General features: G+C 37.2%; 1 protein-coding gene across 1 annotated transcript in view; it reads right to left on the bottom strand.

Annotated features, from left to right (window-relative positions):
• The window catches only part of COL24A1 (collagen type XXIV alpha 1 chain), a 134,805-nt gene that overhangs the window by 73,505 nt on the left and 41,362 nt on the right, over positions 1-19,938 (bottom strand). The window contains exons 13-20 of the mRNA XM_082765828.1: positions 17,755-17,808; positions 15,567-15,611; positions 11,424-11,477; positions 11,288-11,332; positions 10,866-10,919; positions 10,207-10,260; positions 8,618-8,671; positions 77-130 (exon numbers count right to left, since the gene is read on the bottom strand). Coding sequence (XP_082621954.1) covers positions 77-130; positions 8,618-8,671; positions 10,207-10,260; positions 10,866-10,919; positions 11,288-11,332; positions 11,424-11,477; positions 15,567-15,611; positions 17,755-17,808 — 414 coding nt within the window. The remainder of the gene's footprint in view (positions 1-76; positions 131-8,617; positions 8,672-10,206; positions 10,261-10,865; positions 10,920-11,287; positions 11,333-11,423; positions 11,478-15,566; positions 15,612-17,754; positions 17,809-19,938) is intronic.

The following is a 19,938-nucleotide window of genomic DNA, read 5'->3' as shown; positions in this document are numbered from 1 at the left end:
AATGTCCATCTCTCAGTTTTTCCTCAGACTTATGCTGATTAACTATTACTGTGAATAAGTTTTCATACAGTCTTACCTTGGGACCTTCAGGGCCGTTTAATCCAGGTACACCAATATCTCCTGGAAAACCCTAAATAAATCAGACAGACAAATGATTTATACCCTAGGAATGTTTCCAATGTACTTGTTCTGATTCTGTCCTTTCATTTAACAAACTTGAATCACAGAAGCAAGAACTAAATTTGTTCTACCATTCCCCAAATGTCAAAATACATTAAGTACCCTTGAAAGGCTTGGATAAGTGACGGATTTTAGGCAGCTTTCATTAAACTCATTTTAGCAGATGTCAGTATGGCTTTCAGTTCTCTTAATATGAGACTTTTTAACCACTGAGCAACATTTATAATTAAGCCATTGGACTGGTCTTGATACACAAAATACACACAAAGCAGCCAGCACCAGCTCCTATACTCATGAATTCAGCCTCTTGAAAAAAAAAAACAAACAACAAAACAAACAAACAAACAAACAAAACACAACCTTAGAGAGCAACTAAAGCCTTTTAATCCTTGGCCTCACTTTAAGGACAAGATCACTGCAAGATTAAGAACATAGTAGAAAGTCTTTTGCCTCCAAATCAGCAGGTGCTAATCCAGTTCTGGCTGGCAGTAACTGAAGGTCACCAGCTTGCAGCATTATCCAGAATAAGCTTTTGTGAAGTAGAGTGTGGCATAGGTCCAGCTGTTGATACAGAAAAACTGTATACGTGAAGGAAATGTATTTATTACCTAAAACCATCTGGCCAGTAGACCCTAAGTTGGATACCATGAAGACGCCTTTGTGAGAAGGCTCCAATGCTACAACTAGATTGCTTTATGGAATGAGCGCATTTTAAGGGAATAAAAATGATGCAGCTAACCCTTACACAATGCAAACAGCAGAGAGTTAAATTTCATAAATGCCCTGTGAAGAAATAAAATCTTTATATTTGTAGGATACAGCATTGGTAACTGACTCATTAGCTAATGCAGAGGTCACTCCATCACTGGCCTAGATAGATCTGTTTTGTTTTTAAATATAGTTGTAAATTTCACTAAACCTAGCCTATTTGAAATAGCAGTCTGGCACTGAGAAGTTCTTCTGAGTGATGTATTTACTACTACATCTGTGTGCACACAGTGCCTAACAGAAAAATTAGTTTCCTTCTTAACAGAACATTATTGCAGAATAAAACTTGTAACGAGCACTCTTTGAACACATACTTATCCAATAATGGAAGTGAAAACATCCTAAGTGATCAGAACACCTTAAACAGTATCTCATAAAGACCTTCTACTGTGAAATTCTGTCTTAGATTTCTGTACTAATGCAGGATAATGCAGGGCTTCATCACAGCTTCGAGAGTAACATTTTCGGTTCTCTAGCCATGAAAAAGGTGTTTAAAAAAAATGTCTGACTAGGTGGGTAATAGTTGGCCATACTATATTCTTCCAAAATAACTGAACTTCAAATACAGCTAATAACCAAAAACAACAACAACACACAACTTACCAGAAAGGTAAAGAGAAATCATAGTAAAGCAAGAGGTTTAGAAAAAAAGATACACATCCCTTCACCCTAAACTAGAGCAGTACAGCTGTCACATCATAATAAAATATAAACAAATATTTGTTTACACTTTTTATGTTTTATTTTTTATTATTCTTATTTGTAGGGCTTTCTTCCTTTTGATTTATATAAACTGTTTTTAACCTGATAGAAAGAGAAAGAGGAAGTTATATGTAGAAATGTAGATATGATGAAAACATTTTAGGTGCATTTATGTAATAAACACAAACGTTTAAAACATCAAACAAACAAAAAAAAAACAACACCTTAGTGTTATAGCACTTGAATACTAGTTAGTACTAAGAAAACCCACTAAAGAATGAAAAAAGAACTGAGCTGAATGTTCAGAATAACTGGAACAGCCCTAACAGGTAGCATTTCACAAACATCACGTTGGATATTGCTTTTTTTTTTTTTTGCCATAAAGCAACTGGAAGAGCCATGCAACAGCTCCAACATGCCTCTAGGTGGCACTTGGCATATTATTCACGTGACAAAGGCATCGTGATGGATAGCTCAATTTCTTCGTTGTATCAATCAAAATTTCTATTGTAAGAGATTTAAACAACAACAACAAAAAAATCTTGATACACTGGTGACATTTGGAAATTTCAAGCCAAATCTTATGAGATCTCTACTGGCCTGACAGCATCAACACTAGCAATGCATTTAAACATCTAAAATCTTGGATCATTTTGTCTTTGCTCTAAAGAATAGTCTACCATTTTTCTTGAGCAGTACCACCAATGCAACACAGACATTACAGCAGTCCTAGAGCACTATACCCAAACTGGTCTCATATCAGTGAGAGTCCAGGAGATGATTATAGAGTAATCCATGACATAGAAAAGTCACTTCAGACAATTAGAGAAAACGAATGAAGAAGCTCTTACAATACCTCAGCAATAACACTTGCCATTCAGACTCTGAGCAGTGAAATGGCATGCATTTCTATTTACACTTAAATTTGCTAAGAATTATTCAGCAGCCAGTTCCGTAGGAAGCCACTCCAGATTATAAATTATCATTCTTCCATAAGTGAAAGGCTGGGAGATCAATGCATAGCTTCCAGACGCAACATAGTTTTCTGCAGAGATTAAGCGGAACAAAGCATCACTTGATATTATAGCTTCTCCAAGGGAAATGTGAGGGGCAGACTCTGGTCTTGCTATCAGCCAGAACCCTGACAGCCTGTAAACTACTAATTATTTTCAAAACCTTGCTGCAGAGAGAGGCGGCCTTTTGCCAGCAAAGCACTTTAGAGTTCACTCAGTTTAATCATACTAGAGACTGTCAGAAAATAACTACAGTAACCACCTATCTCAACACAAAGGTAGTTTAATCTTGTTGTGAAAGTTGCTTTTTGTGCTCAACCATTTGAACACGAGATTATTTTATAAATAATACATTTATTGGTCTCATTTATCTATATAATATTTAACCAGCAAAAATGCAGAGATGAACAGGCTGCTACTACATCAGGCTACGTCTTTTTGTACTGATATCAGTGCCTCAGAGATGAGGGATCTGCAAATGCTGTTGCTTTCCTTTTGTTTGTTTTCCTGTGCGACTGCTAACGAGGGAGCAGAATATCAGAAATGTTTGGAGATTACAATCACTTTCCGCTAGGAATTTTTTTGCATTTGCAGAAGCCCACTCATTCCAAGCAGTTTCCACATGACATTTGCCAGCATCACTATTAGTCACTGGCCCTCGTGCCCTCAGCAGCTCTCAGAGGGATCGGGATGAGAGCTCTGGTGTGAGAGTAACACAGAGCAAAAACCTCTCCGGGGACTGCATTAGTCCCTGCAGTTGACAAATGCCCCTTCTCAGAAGCAATTTAATTCAATTGCATGCTGTTTCATTTGAATGAGAATTTACAATGAATTTTCAGAAGCAGTATTGACTTTATGCTGCTACTGAACCTCAGTAAGAAGCTTTATTAGAGCTTCATTACAACTTATCAAATTACCAAAGAAAGATTTCTGCTTAAAACTAAAATCTCTCATAATTGAGAAAGAGAAAGCTTTAATTTCATATTCTCAAGTAAGAAGTACTCATTCTTCTGCTGAAAGGACAGGCTATCGACAGAGACAATTCAATCCAAATAATCTGCTTTTTTTCTCCACACAATTTTAGAAATGTCATTATTCACACAGTTACAGGACTTTGCTCTCTGACATTTGTACAACTGTGTGACGATGTCAATAATGTGCCAAGTACAAATAGTAAAGTAGTAAGGAAAAAAAAGATTTGAAATGAGCTTTTCTCTATGTGTACCATTCCAGCCAAAGCTTAATGCCAGCATTTTTAAAGGGCAGAGACAAAAACTTATTATTTTTTTTCCTACAAACCTTCAATCCTGATTTTGTGAAGGGTGAAGAAAGGAATCTAACAGTATAAATTAAAACCACACAACTGCAATTTGTCAGAGAACAGAAAAAACAGCAATCATGGATTACAGTAGATATTGCAGGCAAGATTCACAATTCACTGTTGCTGAGATGTCAGCAGAGTGATGCTGCTGGCTTGTGCATTTGCTAATTGCACATAGCAGATATGTTCAGTCATGCTCAGCAAGACAGTAGTGACTGCTTTTCATGTGAGACACAAAGTGTAACGTATCTAGTGTATTCTGCTTCATAGCATGAGGAAACCCTAGAGCGGCTCTTCCAAACACGCGTCTTCCACAGACCTGGTTGGCTGCTTTATGACTAAGTGGCTGGCAAGTGACCTGACTGACAGCACAGCAGCACCGGCCTCTGATCAGCATATTAAAGGTGAAAGCTTAATGGATTCTGTAAATCTACAACACATAAAGGGATGAGCTTTGGCAAGAACGTCAGTGCAAACCTACCCTGAGGGACAGACGGGACTTCCAGACAGAGCTGGACAGCTACTTTTATGAAGCTTTCCAACACTAAGCATGTAGATGCATGCTTTTACATTTTCTTCTGACTGATGGTGAAAACAAACACCAAATGAGAGAATTTCTTAAGGAACAAATATAAGTTTACATACTACTATTAAAATAGCCAGGCTCATTTTTGGGTTACAGGTCTTCCAATAACAGTTAAAAATCTAAGATATGAGGAATGGGTCTTCATTCAGGCCTTCATTCCATATGAGGAATGGGTCTTCGTTCTAATGATGTGTCAGCATGGTTATGCAAAGCCTAAGTGCAGAAGAAAAGTCACCAGGAACAAATCCATGCATTTTTATGATCAACTACCTTTAAAGGTTAGAGGGAATAGTAACTAACTAATGGTTGGTGAAATAATCCTCACGCAAGAGCAAAGACTCGAGCTGAGCAAGACCGTTCTACCAGATGGCCTGCACTCCTTAATGGGACATTCAATCCTGACATCTGCCAATATTAACTCATCAGCAGAGATGTTGGGTACGGTGCTGCTGCATGCTGTAGGTTGCACCTATGCTGTCAACTGCATGCCCACACAGATCAGACCACAGCTAGACCCAGGCCCTTCCCCACTCCCAAAGGGAGAAATTTCAAATTTATTTCTTCTAAGATCAACAGCAAAACCCAAGATGCAAAGCAGTACAGGTGTTTAAAGTCAAATAAAAACATTTAAATATTTCCTTGCCTTACTAGGCAGATTCAGAATTTGAAGAGTAAATATATTGCCCTGGTAAAGCAACACAAACCGAGTATATTTGTATGTCCCCTCCTTTCTAGGGGGGTCTCAAGACAGCCCTGCCTGAAAAAGGAAAGTCTCCAAGAGGACAAATGCAAAACACCTATGGAAGTCTGTGAAAATAGCCTAGGACCTAACAGACAGAGACTGTTTCACTCTGAAAATACAGAATATGGGATGGTCATCTGGAAAAACATTGTTGAATATCATTAAAAAGGCAAGGAAAACTGAATACTTCTGCAAAAGTAATACACCTTAAAAAAAGAACAGAGAGGTATTTATGTCAAGTAAATTTATGAAAGGACACATTAAAGACTCTGTGCAAAAGGCAAGCATAAAATATAACAGTTCTACAGTAAGAACAGCTCTTCAGACATATGCCAGGACATGCAATTAATTCAGCTATAAAATTGTCTTTATTTCTAGATTCCTGCCAAGTCATTTACACTTTATTTTGTTTGATGTAATATTGAAAGAGAAGACTGTTATTGCTGCATTCATGGCATTGTCTGCACAACTCAAAACATCATGTGATAAGATAAAACAAGAATTAAAAATAAACTTCTCTCTTTTGAAACGAACAACTCAAAGCAACCAGTGATTCACTTAGAAAACATGTGCCCTTGACTGTTTACTATGATTTGAATGCATTCTTTTCCTTTGTAAGCTACTGCCTTCAGCATGAAACAAAGCAGCTGAATCCCACATGAGCACCTTCCCAAAAGAATAAGCTAACAACTTCAGATCAAAACAATGCACAGATGAAGAAAGTTCTGTTGAAGACAACAACTAATGATCCCTCCTCTCCAGATGAAACCTATTTATAATACTCAAAGCACATCTGAAGGCACATCTGACGGAAAGTATCACCACCATTCATGGGTGAATCACATCTGATGTGATTTGTAGAGCAAAATTTACCTATAAAAATATTCTGAATACACAGAGAAGCATGTTGAAACTTTGACTAATTGTGGGTTTAAAGTCAGACCAGCACCTTCTAGTTGCTATACCCTCCCAACCCCCACCCCCCCAAAAAAAAAAGCAGCTCTCTAAAAGTTGGCATTTTTGCAGGTTTGTTTTGTTTTTTAATGAATGACAAAGCAGGAAAACATGCAAACAGATGAAGAATACACTCTGTCAAGTGTTCACTAAAGATATCCAGTGCTGTGTGAGCAACAAGCATTCAGGCATACAACCAAACTGAGCTCTGTGGCAATATAGCCAGAAAAGAATTTTGCTTGACGCTGCAGCAATCTTACACTTGGCAGCCCTACCTCCTACAGCCACCCAGAGAGTGAGCAGAGACCTCTGTCCCTTCCCCACTCGCTCCTGCTGCTCAGCACTGCAGTTCCCAAACAGAGCTGTGAGTGGGTGGCTTATTTCAATGCCAATTTGGTGTACCCAGACTGAACAGCTACAGAGGAAAGATTTAGAAAGCAATTCACTGCTGACCTGCATATAAAAAGCCAAGACCCTGGGAGAATGAGCAAAGCTGGCCAGGCTTGCTCCAACTAATGCAGGAGCCCTGTTTGACCTGCCTGTTTTTTGGAAGAAACGGAAATAGTGATCATAGAATGCGTTACATTGGGAGGGACCTTAAAGACCATCTCGTTCTGATTCCTTGCCATGGGCAGGGACACCTCCCACTAGTCCAGGTTGCTCAAAGCCCCATCTAGCCTGGCCTTGTTGGCCGGCAGGATTTTCTTGTGGGAAAACCTGCACTAATCGCTTGTATTTCATATACCCAAATTATTACAGAGCTTCTGAAATTTTCAGTTTGTTCAAGATCCTGGTATACTGCTGTCCAATCTCCCTTCTTTTATTTTGCCATATGGTGACCATGTTTTGTGTGTGTGCATAATACAGGCAAATATTTATTTATTTATTTTACTTTATATGGATCTGCCTTGTGTGACTAAAACCAAGAGAAATACTGCTTTGTAGTTTTAAACCTTATGTTTTGTAGACAAATATTCAAAGGAAAACACCTGCTTTAATTACATGCTTTGATTACTTAACAGGAAGCACTTTATTTGCCTTCTAATGTCTAAAGCAATTCTGCACCCCTGAGGAAAAGGAAATGGTGAGATTGTCAGACAGGAAGATTTCCCACACAACCTGCCATGAGGGTACTAACCTTGAGTGATGACTTTCTCCCCAGGCCTAAAGGAATAGCATGCTAGGGTTGGAATAAGGTTCAAGACCAACAGATGGACACTAACCTGTCACAGGTTTTCCTTGCTGGCAGCTATACAAACAGGATAATGCAGGAACCTCTTATGCTAACAGCAAAGAGGATCATGAAATATGAGATCCTGAGCCACACAAGGAGGCAGCTCTAGGCAGCATGCACAGGCTTTGTGCATTTTTCATTATAACTGAATGGCATGAAAATAATCTCTCCCCATTGACTAAAACATGTTGGCGTTGCCTGAAAAGACTGTCTTGTTTTACTAGCACGCATTTCCCAGTGAGTTTTCTCTCAATGAGGGGTCACATCCAACAAGAAAATCTGTGTTATGTAGGACTTAGAGAAGCTATAATAGCAAATTAGGTGATAAAACCCAATAATTTGTTCTGTGAATTCTGTGAATAATTTGTTCTGAGCTACACTCCTAGAGTTAAATCTTGGAAGGCAGGACAGCTATTATTGTTAAGACGTAGTCTAAATGTATTTTAAAAAAGTAAATATATCTGATTAAAAAGAAAAATCTGATTTTTTCCTTTCATCTCTCCAGCACATACATGTATACACATGTACTATATACATGTGGGTGACTAGCAGCATTTTTTCCAGTAGCCCATGGAATAAATGCTAAAGAGCACCCAAATTGAATGATTCAGGGACAGAATTCATTTCTATGTACACTTCCATAATACTAATTTTTATGCCCTGTTGTTGGGCAACTGCTGAGACAGACTAAAGTGCTTGGCAATGCTTCCTATGTATCCAGTGTTCATTCTTTGCATTCCTTCCAAACACAGTTATTTTTGTAAGAGAAAAATATTGAAGAATCCAAATTGTAAACATCGTGTAGAATTCATGTGTTCAAGATATCATGAGCCCCATTTAAGGTGTATGTCATAACAACTGGTTTCAGATAAGAACTAATCCCAATCAAATAAGTGAATGAGGCACTTGCTTTATTCAAGAACTGCACATACAAATACTTTCCATAAAAAATATGAGCTAGAATCTTTTGTACTTTAGGGAGTAGAACACAAGCATTAAGAAGTACTCTCCGATTCGATTAAGACAACAATCTCAGAGGTAAAGGTGTCTGCTTCACAGATTTCTGTAATTCAGAACTAAGTAACATTCAGTTTATATCTATCAAGCAATTTCTTACCTCAGGACCTGGTGGACCCAATGGTCCATGGGATCCAGGATCTCCAATTTTCCCCTTAAAAAAAGGCAAACAGATTTTTGATATATGTATTTTTTAAAGAACAGATTGTTACTAAGATTTTAAACAAACTTTATACCTTCTTCTATTTGGATATAAATTCTAGTTCTTCATATCTCATTGAAGTCACAATAAAAAAAATATTTTTAGAAAAATAAAACTGGGGGCTTTGGAATGGTCCACACAGTTGTATATAGCAAAACTTGAAATATATAGGTGTTTTCAGAATAAAAATCATATGTTGTTTAAAAGTTAAGGAAATAATTCTTGCAGATAGTGTTTTATAAACCTCCCTCTCTAGCTTAACTGTTCATTCATGCCCAAGAGTTAATGGCAGCTGGCAATTAATATTGAAAAATTATTATTAATTATACAAATATTATTAATACTATTATTTAGCCAATAGCAAAATTGGGCCCTACCTATGTGTTATTGTGACTCCATTATATACAAATATTTACACACCTAAAAATTGACCAAAATTTTTCTCAAAGTCTACCTTTTCTTCCACATTTTTGAACATTTCCTGCTGCTGCCATAACTGTGTTCACTGAGCTAAATTAAACCGTGACCTTGAAAAATCATTTTTTCATTTTTTATGAAAATGATTGTAATGTGAATGCATTCTACAATGTTAAATGTTACATTACTCGAAGGACTGAAGTCTCTTATCTTAATTTAACAGAAATCAAGATGCTGATCACATTCAGTTGGTGCCTAAAACCTACACCTAATCAGGAAAAGGCTGATGCACACGTTTCTCTTTAAGTGCAAATAGGCGAGGTTTTCCCATATAAGGTTAAGTAAACTCACATAAGTCTTTTTGTAGTATTAGAGTTTATATTATAAATTCTCTGAAACAAAAAGCTATTCTTATTGAGTCTAAAGGACCATGATAAAAACTAGGACTGGAGTTATTAATCTTTTAAAAACATTAGGTATTGGCTGCTTTAAATTATACATAAGAAAAGAGGCTGCTAATAGTGCTAAAAACAGGTGAGGAAAAGGCAGGTAAGCCTTTCATGCCTCAACACTTATAAACCTAGCAGAAATGCCAGCACTACACAGATGCTTTTAAAGTTGCTACAAATCAGTAAATACTTGAATTCATGACTACTCCCATCCCTGTGAGAAGTGACTGACCAGTATTAATGAGATTTCTCACACTTTCTCCAAATCCACCTAGCCCTAATGGTCATCTTGGCAGCTCCCAAAACTCTCAGCTGGATTTGTTTCAAACATTACCAACATGTCTATTCCCCCAGCAAAATGAGTGTCAAAGAATAACTAACGTAATAAGAACTCCCATATTAAAATCTGACACACATACTAAACTCTGTGGTATTGTACATGCTACGATCTGACTCATTCACTAAACAGAAATAAAAGCAGCTTAGACCTTATTCTTCATGCTTTTTGATGTAGGTAGCTTCTAGAGGATTAGATGCAGTGTGAGCGTAAGATACAAAGAAGTATCAAATATAATAATATGTAGTGATATATTGAAAGCAAAACGTAATGTCTAAACTTACTGGGGGTCCTGGTTTTCCTCTGATCCCTGGGGGACCTGGTAAACCAGGAGCACCCTGAAAAAAGAAATCCATTAAATGCAAACGAAAATATATTGTTGTTACATTAGAAGGAATAAATCATTACACTTTGCCACCTGAAACAGTCTCCAAAATAACTGTAGGATCAGAAGTGACTTCTAACATTTAACTCTTAACGAAAGAGTTCTCACAGGATGTGCTATTTCAATGACTTTTGATGTACTAGTGACATAGGAAAGAAGATACTGTTTCATGATATGAAGGAGAACACCAGATCACGTACAGCTGCTAACCACAGTTGATCCAGGTGAGGTGCAGATGAACAGCCAGGCTCAAGGAAAAGCATTTTTTACAATAGTTTCTTAGCAGGATTCATATTACACCATAATTATTTTCTTGTTTGATGCATCTCAGATAGCAGCTATTATTCTGCCCCTGCCTTTTACTTGTCTTAGCTCATTGCTTTCCCCAACTGTTTTAATTAGCATAGCATTTCTTTAAAAAGTGTTAATTCAGTAGCATACAGTAACTACTGCATTCTTCTTTTATGCAGCTGAGTTATCGTATTGTAATACTCAGAAACCTAAAGAAACGTCTGAAAAGGGACAATTTTTTTTTAAAACAATGCAACTGGAAGTTACCTTGTCTCCTGGGTACCCCTGGTCTCCTGGATCTCCTGCAAGGCCGTACTCACCCTAAACAACATATTTTATACAGACATGTTTGTGGTTTAGAATGGAGTAGTTCTCAGAATTAGAGAAGGAGAAAAATGAATTCAATATTTAGTATTTAAAACTAACACAGATCTTTGAATAACAATGCAGTGTGTGGCACTAAAGCACCTGCTCCATGAAACCCTGCAGACACAGCAATGAGATACTCTCATGTCTAGTGCTCTGTCCAAAAGCTTGTTCAAAGTATCAGATCCTGAAGTATTTTTAAGAAATGAAAGGGAGAAATCAAAAGGAAAACTAGAAGGCTTTGTGAAGAAGGTTATTTCAAGATTTGATGACAGGGGTTTGAAAGAGCTACATCTCTGGGATAATGGAAATATTTAAATCACCTTATCACCTTTCATTCCGGGCTGTCCCATACTCCCAGGGAGACCCTATTAAAAGGAAGAAAACAAAATTCCAGTGTATTCCAATTACTTGGAAAGCAACACAGGCACTTGGCTGTGGGAATGTTCAACGCCATACCATAGGACCTGGAATTCCTGACGGTCCACTTGGTCCTGCTGGCCCAATGTCACCCTATGAAACAGGAAGAAAGGTGGCTACATTAAACATTTGATGAAGTGGAGAGACTTGTAACTGTAGCATTGCCTGTACCACATAGATAAACCAAAATTGTTTTTTGTTTTAAGGCTAATTTATCATGGAAAAAGCATAAATATTGTAAACCCCTCATCTTATAGCTCCCATGTACATGAACAGAAACACCAGGAACCAAACTTCCCTCTTTTCCTGCAGATGACGCATTCAAGAGAAGATAGTGCTGCATTGTGCAGTGCAGAATAAGGAAGCTTTCCTCTGTACTACAGCTGCACATTCAGTGGCTATTCACTTCATCCTGAGGATTACATGACAACACTATGCTGTAAGCATCAAATTTGGCTTAAAGGAATTATTCTACTGCCAATGATGACACGGAATAAAAAGTGGCTTTTTCTAGGATTTCTCATCTCTCCGTTACTTTTTTAAGCTAAAAAAGATGGGATTCTCCCCAAATACCAAGTGTGCAATCTTAACCTAAGATGAGCATGCTAACTTCTTCTGTTCTTATGTACCTTCAAGCTGTTCTTACCTCCCTCCTTTGTGGGATTTAAATCTACAGTTTCATGACAAATGAAAAACAAACCAGATTTTTTTTATTTTAATAAAAAAAGAATTTTAAACGATCAACACAGAACCAATAATATTAAAGATTGTTAACTAAATATAAGAAATGATCCAGAAATAACTAAAGCTGCATTACAGGGAGAAAAGGAAATCTACTTTCTGCATATTCTACCTCTGGGGGTGGGGAGAAAAAAAAAAGGGCAATGTTACACCTCTGTGACTATGCAAGAATTTAGCAACAAATATGAATATAGAAATCTTTAGCCACTTGCTGAAAGTGACATGAAAAACCTAGTGATACCAAGTTCAGCACACATCATTGTTCTCTGGAGGTTCTTTATGTAACGTTAGCACAAACATTTCTCTACAGCCATCATCAACCTCATGGATTGCTGAATGGAAGGAAGAACAATGTCTTGTCTTCCCAGTGATGGGTAAAACTCCTAGGAAGACAGCCACTCTGTATTGCTTCATAATTCAATGACTTCTTATAGACTATATCACCACATTAGCTCATACCAAGATAAATCAAATACACTGTCTCTTGAGCTGGACATATTAGTTCAACAAGGCATTGCTATATCAAGATACTGTATGTTGAAATATGTACTTATAGTAACAAGACCTTTCATTGACTGAAAAAGCACAGAGCTGGGAAATTCAGCTTACAAAAGCAATGGGAAGGAATTCCAAAACAGGAACAAAATTCAGGTTAATGAAATTCCTGCCACAGTCTCCAGAGATACTGCCTGGTCTAACGAACAGCAAAGAGCTGTAACTACACAAAAGTAGAACTATCTCAAAGGACATCATCCTTATTCCCAACTTTCACACTTGTGTTGAACTTCAGGTATGAGGAAGGTCTGAAAACCTTCTGCCTCAATTAAACTTGATAACCTTTCCTTTCACTTGACATTCACATAGAAAGAAGGAAGTAAACTGTGTCACATTTACCAGCCTAACATGAAGATGCAGCGTTGACATCACTGATAAGAAAAGAGTTGAATAATTAAGTCTATTTCTGAAATTGACCTCTGTCTACATCAGCCTTGCTTTATGTTAGCACATGTTTATCAGCTTGGTTAAAGCCTGCTAGTAGAAAGGAAACAAATTACTGCAGGTACAAAAAGCATACATTTTCTGCTATTTCTATGTGAGAAGTTAAACTAAAACCAAGTTCCTTTTATTCTTTTACCTGTCAAAAAGACAGGATATCAGCAAAGGAAAACTAATGCTTCCTAGTACTATGATTTTTTTATTAATATTATTTTTACAGTCAAAAACACTTAAAAAGAAAGGCTAGCTCTGATAACTGTACTTGCAAATTTTCTCAAAATCCTTTTCTTACAAAAACTCACGCCTTTGCAATCTTGGGACTGACTGCTCAGCCAGCCAAAACTCTAAGCTTGGCAACAGTTTTGTATATTTAAAAAATCATAGAAAGAAGGAATTATTGGACACAGCTTGCCAATGCTGCTTGCTTTGCCATTCGTCTCCTAAACAAACACAAAAACGCTTGACAATTCATACAGCTGGGCTGAACAAGCTATTTGAATTAATGTTGGGTTTTGCCAGAATAATGTTACACTCAATCTCGTGTTCAACACTGTATCTTGTAATGATATAATGTGTTATCATTCACTAAGTGTTTTAGGATAAATGTTGAAGTCTCTAGCTCTTTACTCAGTTTTAGATGGCCACATGGCCCTTGCTCAAGCAAAAGCCAGTTAAAACAGAGGCCAGAGGTGCACAAACCCATTTGGTTTAGTACAGGAACAGGGCTACACCACAGGAATTGTGCTTGGTGGTGGTAGGGTCACCTGAAATTCCTCTTTGTGAAACTCTGCTACATTTTAATGAACTCTTGTAAAAAACAACAACAACAAAACACTCTGAAACAAAGCAGACCTCTTCCAATTATCTTACTGACTGGGAAGCTGGGAACCAGAGCACCAGTATGATGCAGTGCAGAGACACGAACAGATGGTGCATAATAATAAATGTTGCCGATCACGCTTATACACTGTGTTAGCATCTACACAAGAATAATTAGGACAATTAGATACTGAGGCTCTCTTTAGCTGTATTCTAAATATATTTCAAAATTCCAGGTAGGCTTTCCAATGCCTTGGAAGCTTCCAAAGGCTGTTCAGAAATATGGAGCAAACTTTGCTGTGCCATTTTCCTGCAAAATCTTGCTGTACCAGTAAAGTCTTATCAACCACAGAGAGTCGTTGAGCCAAGACATGTTACAAATGCTGCTCAAGGGCACAGATAAAAAAACAATAACAAAAAAAAAAAAAAAAAAAAAAACCTTTAAAAACACCCTAAGATATCTGTAAGATCTATTAGGCTGTCAGAAAGGTGCACAATGACCCTACCTTTAATGTGCTGCATTTGCACTTCATAAGCACTTGTCTGTATTTTTATTCATACATTTGTCATCCCAAGCAATAAACTCTTTTAAGACTATATGTTCATTTGCAAAACCATTTCTGCCTTTAAAAATGTTAGAGTTTTCAGCATACATACATACACCTCAGCTACAAACACAGGTGTAGGAATCAAAGGAGCCCTCTGGTCCATAAAAGTCTCTAATTCCTTTCAGTCAAAGGGAGCATCAGCAGATGATAAGAGGATGATGATAATCATGATCAACTGGCACACTTCAAAGGAAAAGTTAGATGACCATCAATGTAAACTAACAAATGTATCAAGGATGTTTTAGATCTCAACCTATCAAGAAAACCCCATCAACAAACAAACAAGCCCAACTCACACTGAACACAATTATGGCTTTCTTAACTGAAGTGGAAACAAGCTGTTTTCTCCCATGTTATGAATGCTGCTGTGTAGATAGGCCTTGACTGAACCAACACCAAGAATCAAACCCAAGTCCTCTACCAGCATACACCCGAATTACTTAAGGAAGTCTACATGATACAAAAGTATCACAGTCAATCCCACCTCCAACTCCTACACAACCCATTCATGTCAGAGTTTCTCTGGTGCAACTGCATTTATACAACTGCAATTGCAAATCCATAATGGGCAGCACATAATACTGAAAACAAATAAAATCAGATGTGATACTGCATACAAAAAGTAATTTTGCTTGTAATTTGGTAGCCACATACTGAAATTAATGAGGGCTGTGAACATTAAAAAAAGGGTTTTTGAAAGCATTGCACATTTTCAAAAAGTCATGCTGGATTTAGGAGTAGAAACTCAAAAAGCAGGTTATTTCAAATGAAAAACACAGACGCATTTAAAGCATACAAAACCCAAACCAAATATAGAAGTGCTTCATATCCAGCAATATTACAGCAACTTTATATAGTGACTTTAACTAAAATCACAGCTATCTAAACCAATCTGATTAAACAACTGTCAGAATTTCTGGATTTTTGTATTTATTTTTGTTACTTCACAAACACACATGACAATATTCTAACAAATATTCAAAGCCATATCAAAGTAAGTTGATAAATGTGTACTCACTCTTAGTCCTGGAAATCCAGGAGGACCAACACCACCAACAATTCCCTACAAAGACAATGAATTTTAGATTATAATAAACATGTATTCACTCTCAGTAATCTGCAAAGCAATGAGATTGGGATTTATATAGAGAGTTCCTCAAGAATGACAGATTTTCACTCTAGAAGAACACGCTTATTAAAACCTCTGACTGTAGAATTGGATCTCACAGTATTTGCATCATGAAATCATTCCTGCATTACCAAGGAATATCAAATTTGTTACCTTTGTATTTCAAGTGGGAAGAAGAAAACATTTTTGTGTGGAGAAAAAAAACAAACACATGGAAAATTTATATAGATTCCTTAGAAAATAGATAGAATACCAGCTCAGTTCATTGAAAGACCTTTACAAATTAAAGACTACACTCTTTATAGAAAATTATGGAAAATTTGCCGTAGCAAAATCCTCCAGAGCAGACTGACACTCAGGGAACTAAGGGTTTGTTGGGGATGTGGATGGCATTACTCTTAAACAGAACAAATCAGGCATGGCGACAAATGTCATCAGCACACAGGGAAGATAGGAAGAAGAGTCTTCCCTTCAAGCTCCTGCCATCACAGGCCTCCTAAGCAGCCTGTGGTCTCCGCTGCAGCTCAGAAAAAGGCTCTGTAAATATTCCATCAGCATTGCAGACCCCTGCAGCTGCAGCTCTGGCCCCTTGCCTGAACAAGCCCTGCAGGGTGAGTTTTGGGGGAGGAGAAATGTTGCTGCCTGTTTGAGAAGGCAGCAAGATCAGAAGTTGTCTTGACGGATTAGAAGGAACTTGTCTGCAAATATTTGTGTAAAAACAGGCTTCTTTGTACTTAGCAATATGGTTTAGTGGAGGACTGTTAGTGTTAGGTCAGAGGTTGGTCTCGATGATCTTGAGGTCTCTTCCAACCTAGAAATTCTGTGATTCTGTGGGTAAGTCTCATTTCAGATCTAGGCTGAGTTTAATTCTGTTAAAGAATTAACAGAAATTAATTAATCTTCTTCCTCAGATCTTGTGGAAAGAGCATCTCTGCTTTCTCAGGAAACGAGGGAGACTTGGGAGTACAAAGAAGAAGGAAAGAACTCATCTTTTGATATTTTTTGCCAAGCAGCAGGTCACACAACCCCTCAGAGTGCTTTGAGGATGAAAAGCTACGTGCTGGCATCACCTAACATTCCCATAAAGGGAACTTTGCCTCAGTGACCAGAAATAAAGAATATTTCTCTCTTATATTCCAAAACATTAGCACCAGAGAATAAGAGCTGTAGCAGCAAAATTTGCATAAACTTTTCTAAAATAAATTCCTTATAAGGGTGTCTGGAAAGGACAAGCCTTCAGAAAGGCCATCTCTGCCCAGATGCTGACTCCAGTCCATATCAGAACAGCCTTTAGAGACAAACTGACTGTACTTTCCAAAGGAGCATCCAGCAAGAAGAGCTGATTCAGATAAGTTGCTTTTTTGCCCAGCACTGATTGGTCATTTGCCTTTCCACTGTTTCCACATATCAAAGGAAACTTGAGTTTGCAGCCTTCAGCCATGATTTCCCTACAAACAGAGCAAGTCAGCAAAGCTCCTTTGACAGTAGCCAGTAAAGTAACTTGACTGTGCTGCAGTTTGAATACCATACCACGAGAGCACTTCTCTGCACACTGCCAAAGCTGTTATCGTACCGATTATAATGCAGTAAATGACATATTTGTATTCAAAATGACATAATTGTATTCAGTAACAGTTCAAAGGACAAAATAAACTGTTAAATGCGTAAGTATACGAAAGCTGGGGTTTTGGCACAGAGACAGAATCCCATTTGTTAAGATGATCCTAGAATAAAGATTTAAATAAGAAATACAAAATCATATCTAGTGCACGAAGCTTTGGAGACAAGACATTCATCAGCAATGTAATGAGGACAGTAAGACACCTGATTCTCAAGGTAGTCAGCACCTGCAGAAGTGGAAAATGTGCTCTCAGCAAATGTGCAGTTCTCTTCTCTAATACATCTGCTTACTACAGAACTACCCTAGCACCTTCCATATAAAAGTAGCAGTGCAAAATTTTCCTGTGGACTTCAATATTTTGCTTTTCATGCATAAATCTCCTTTCTGTTTGGGAGAGGAGCTAATATTAAGTGTTACATATTTTACTATGTTAATCAAAACATAATAAATACTTACAGGATTCCCATCTGGGCCAGGGGGGCCTCTATTTCCAAAGTCACCTGGAAAACCCTGAAGCAGAACAGATAATGTTTTCTTTATCCAAGACACAAAGGATGGTCTAAGAGCTTTGTTTGTTTGAATTAATTTTAATCAGTGTATTATGGCCAGGCAGATTTCAACAATCTACTGCCATAACTGTAAGGTGTGACGTACATAGCATTACTGTCTCATCATTTAATCAGTAGAGGTTCATAGGTTAGTGGTCAACACAGCAGATTTAACTGATTCTCAGTCTGTACACCAGTGGCCAAATTTTTGCAAGGCACTGAAAGTGTACTATAAAATTTCTCACACACAAAACGTGTATTTGCGTGTACGCAAAACATGTATGTAACAGCCTATGCTGTTAAAAGTTACCAGATGACAGGATACAGACAAAGATTAACTTTTTTAAACTTTTTTTTTTTTTTTTTTTAACTATTTTGTCTATTCTTTTCTTAATAACATATTTTGGTTGTATAGTCTACTGCAGGTAGACGTTAGAAGAAGCAGAGTTACCACGACACATGGGAGTATCAATTATAAATAAAGTGAAAAGAAGAATACAATGGGAGTTTTGCCAGCCATCGGGTCACAGATGCAGGCCACTGATGATTTGTATACAACAGGAACACAGCATGACACAAATTAGGAGGGCACTAGATTACCCAGTCATCATAATCCCGTTATCTTCTGATACTGATAAAACTACACTAGTAAGTAGAAAAAGAATGGAATATCGAACAGGAAAACAGATAAGCCTAAAATTGAAAGTAATGTAATAGTACTGTTGTGCAACAAATGTTTTGTTCCATCAATATCATCATCTAACTTTAGTATAAAGAATATGAAGGACAACCATTCCTATTTTTAATATAAAACGAACTGGTTTTACATAGTTATAGTGGACAGGACTAGTAAATTCTTGGTATAATTGACACCATCTGTTCAGTCTTATTGACTGCTGGTTGTAACTAATTCCATACCGAAGAAAGCTATGTAAAAACATTCTCCCTAAATCTGGTCAAACTATGTACATAAAAGCACTATACATCATACTAAGAGGACTGACAATGCATTCAAAATACTGGAGAGTGAGCCAAATTTCATATTACAAGCACACAACGTCAAGAAATGGGATACATATGCTTTGGCTATGAAGTATTTTCTTTAAAACAATTTTATGTACAATCCAAAATTCAAACAAATTCTCCTGCTATAATCTTTGGTAACTGAAGATTTTGTTCAATTTCAACTGTGCCAAAGATATGACTATGACAAATATGAGTACTTATTTAATAAACCTGATAAGTAGTAGTATATTGAATTTTAAAGGAACGATCTTATCTTGGATATCAAACATGATACCTATCAGTCCCTGTAGGTGAAAAACTAAATGAGAGCAAGTGCAACTGTTTATGCCCTTTTAATATATCCTTAGTGTAGTCTTCAATGCTTACAAAATGTTAAATGAACACGAAATGTTTTATTTACCAGCGAAAGGTTGCAGTCTCTTCTTTTCTTCTACTTTATATTACTTTCCAAAAATAAGAATATTTGGGATTTTTTCTTTTTCTGAAAGGAACTATACCAGTAGAATATTTCTTTCCACTAGCATTATGGAAGGTCAGGTGTCTGACTTCTGACGTTATGCAATTCCCATGCTTTTTTGCTTTAAAACACTGCCCTGCCCCAGAGCACTAGAGTAGTCAACTCTGGGACACTGTGGCAAAAGCCATTGTCATCATCACTATCATTGTCTAAGGTTAAAATAACTGACATTTTCTCTATTTACAATCCAGCAAAGTACTTCTAGACAGGCTCCCAAGTAATTGCTTTCCTGGTTTGTTCCCTACATTAAAGGACTTTAATCAAATAAAGTTTACAAGACTACATAGAAAGGATGTAGAATGAACCTTAGGGCTGAGGAAAAGACAAGACAGCAGAGGAATAAGTACTAAATGAAGATAATCATAAAGACCGTGCAGAGGTGCTTTTGGTGCTCTGTCCCCTGTGTCAAACCACTTAATTGATCTATATAACTAGAAATCATCATCAGAGCACAAGCTGGCACTAACAGAAGCTGTACTATTGTAAATGAAACAACAACTGCTTACTACAGCATGCACAGCATCAACTTTCAAAGAGTGAAACAAACCA

This window comes from Aythya marila (assembly GCF_965140915.1).
Source record: "Aythya marila genome assembly, chromosome: 8".
Lineage (NCBI taxonomy): Eukaryota > Metazoa > Chordata > Aves > Anseriformes > Anatidae > Aythya > Aythya marila.
Note: the sequence above shows the minus strand (reverse complement) of the source record. Positions and strands in the feature narration are given on the sequence as shown.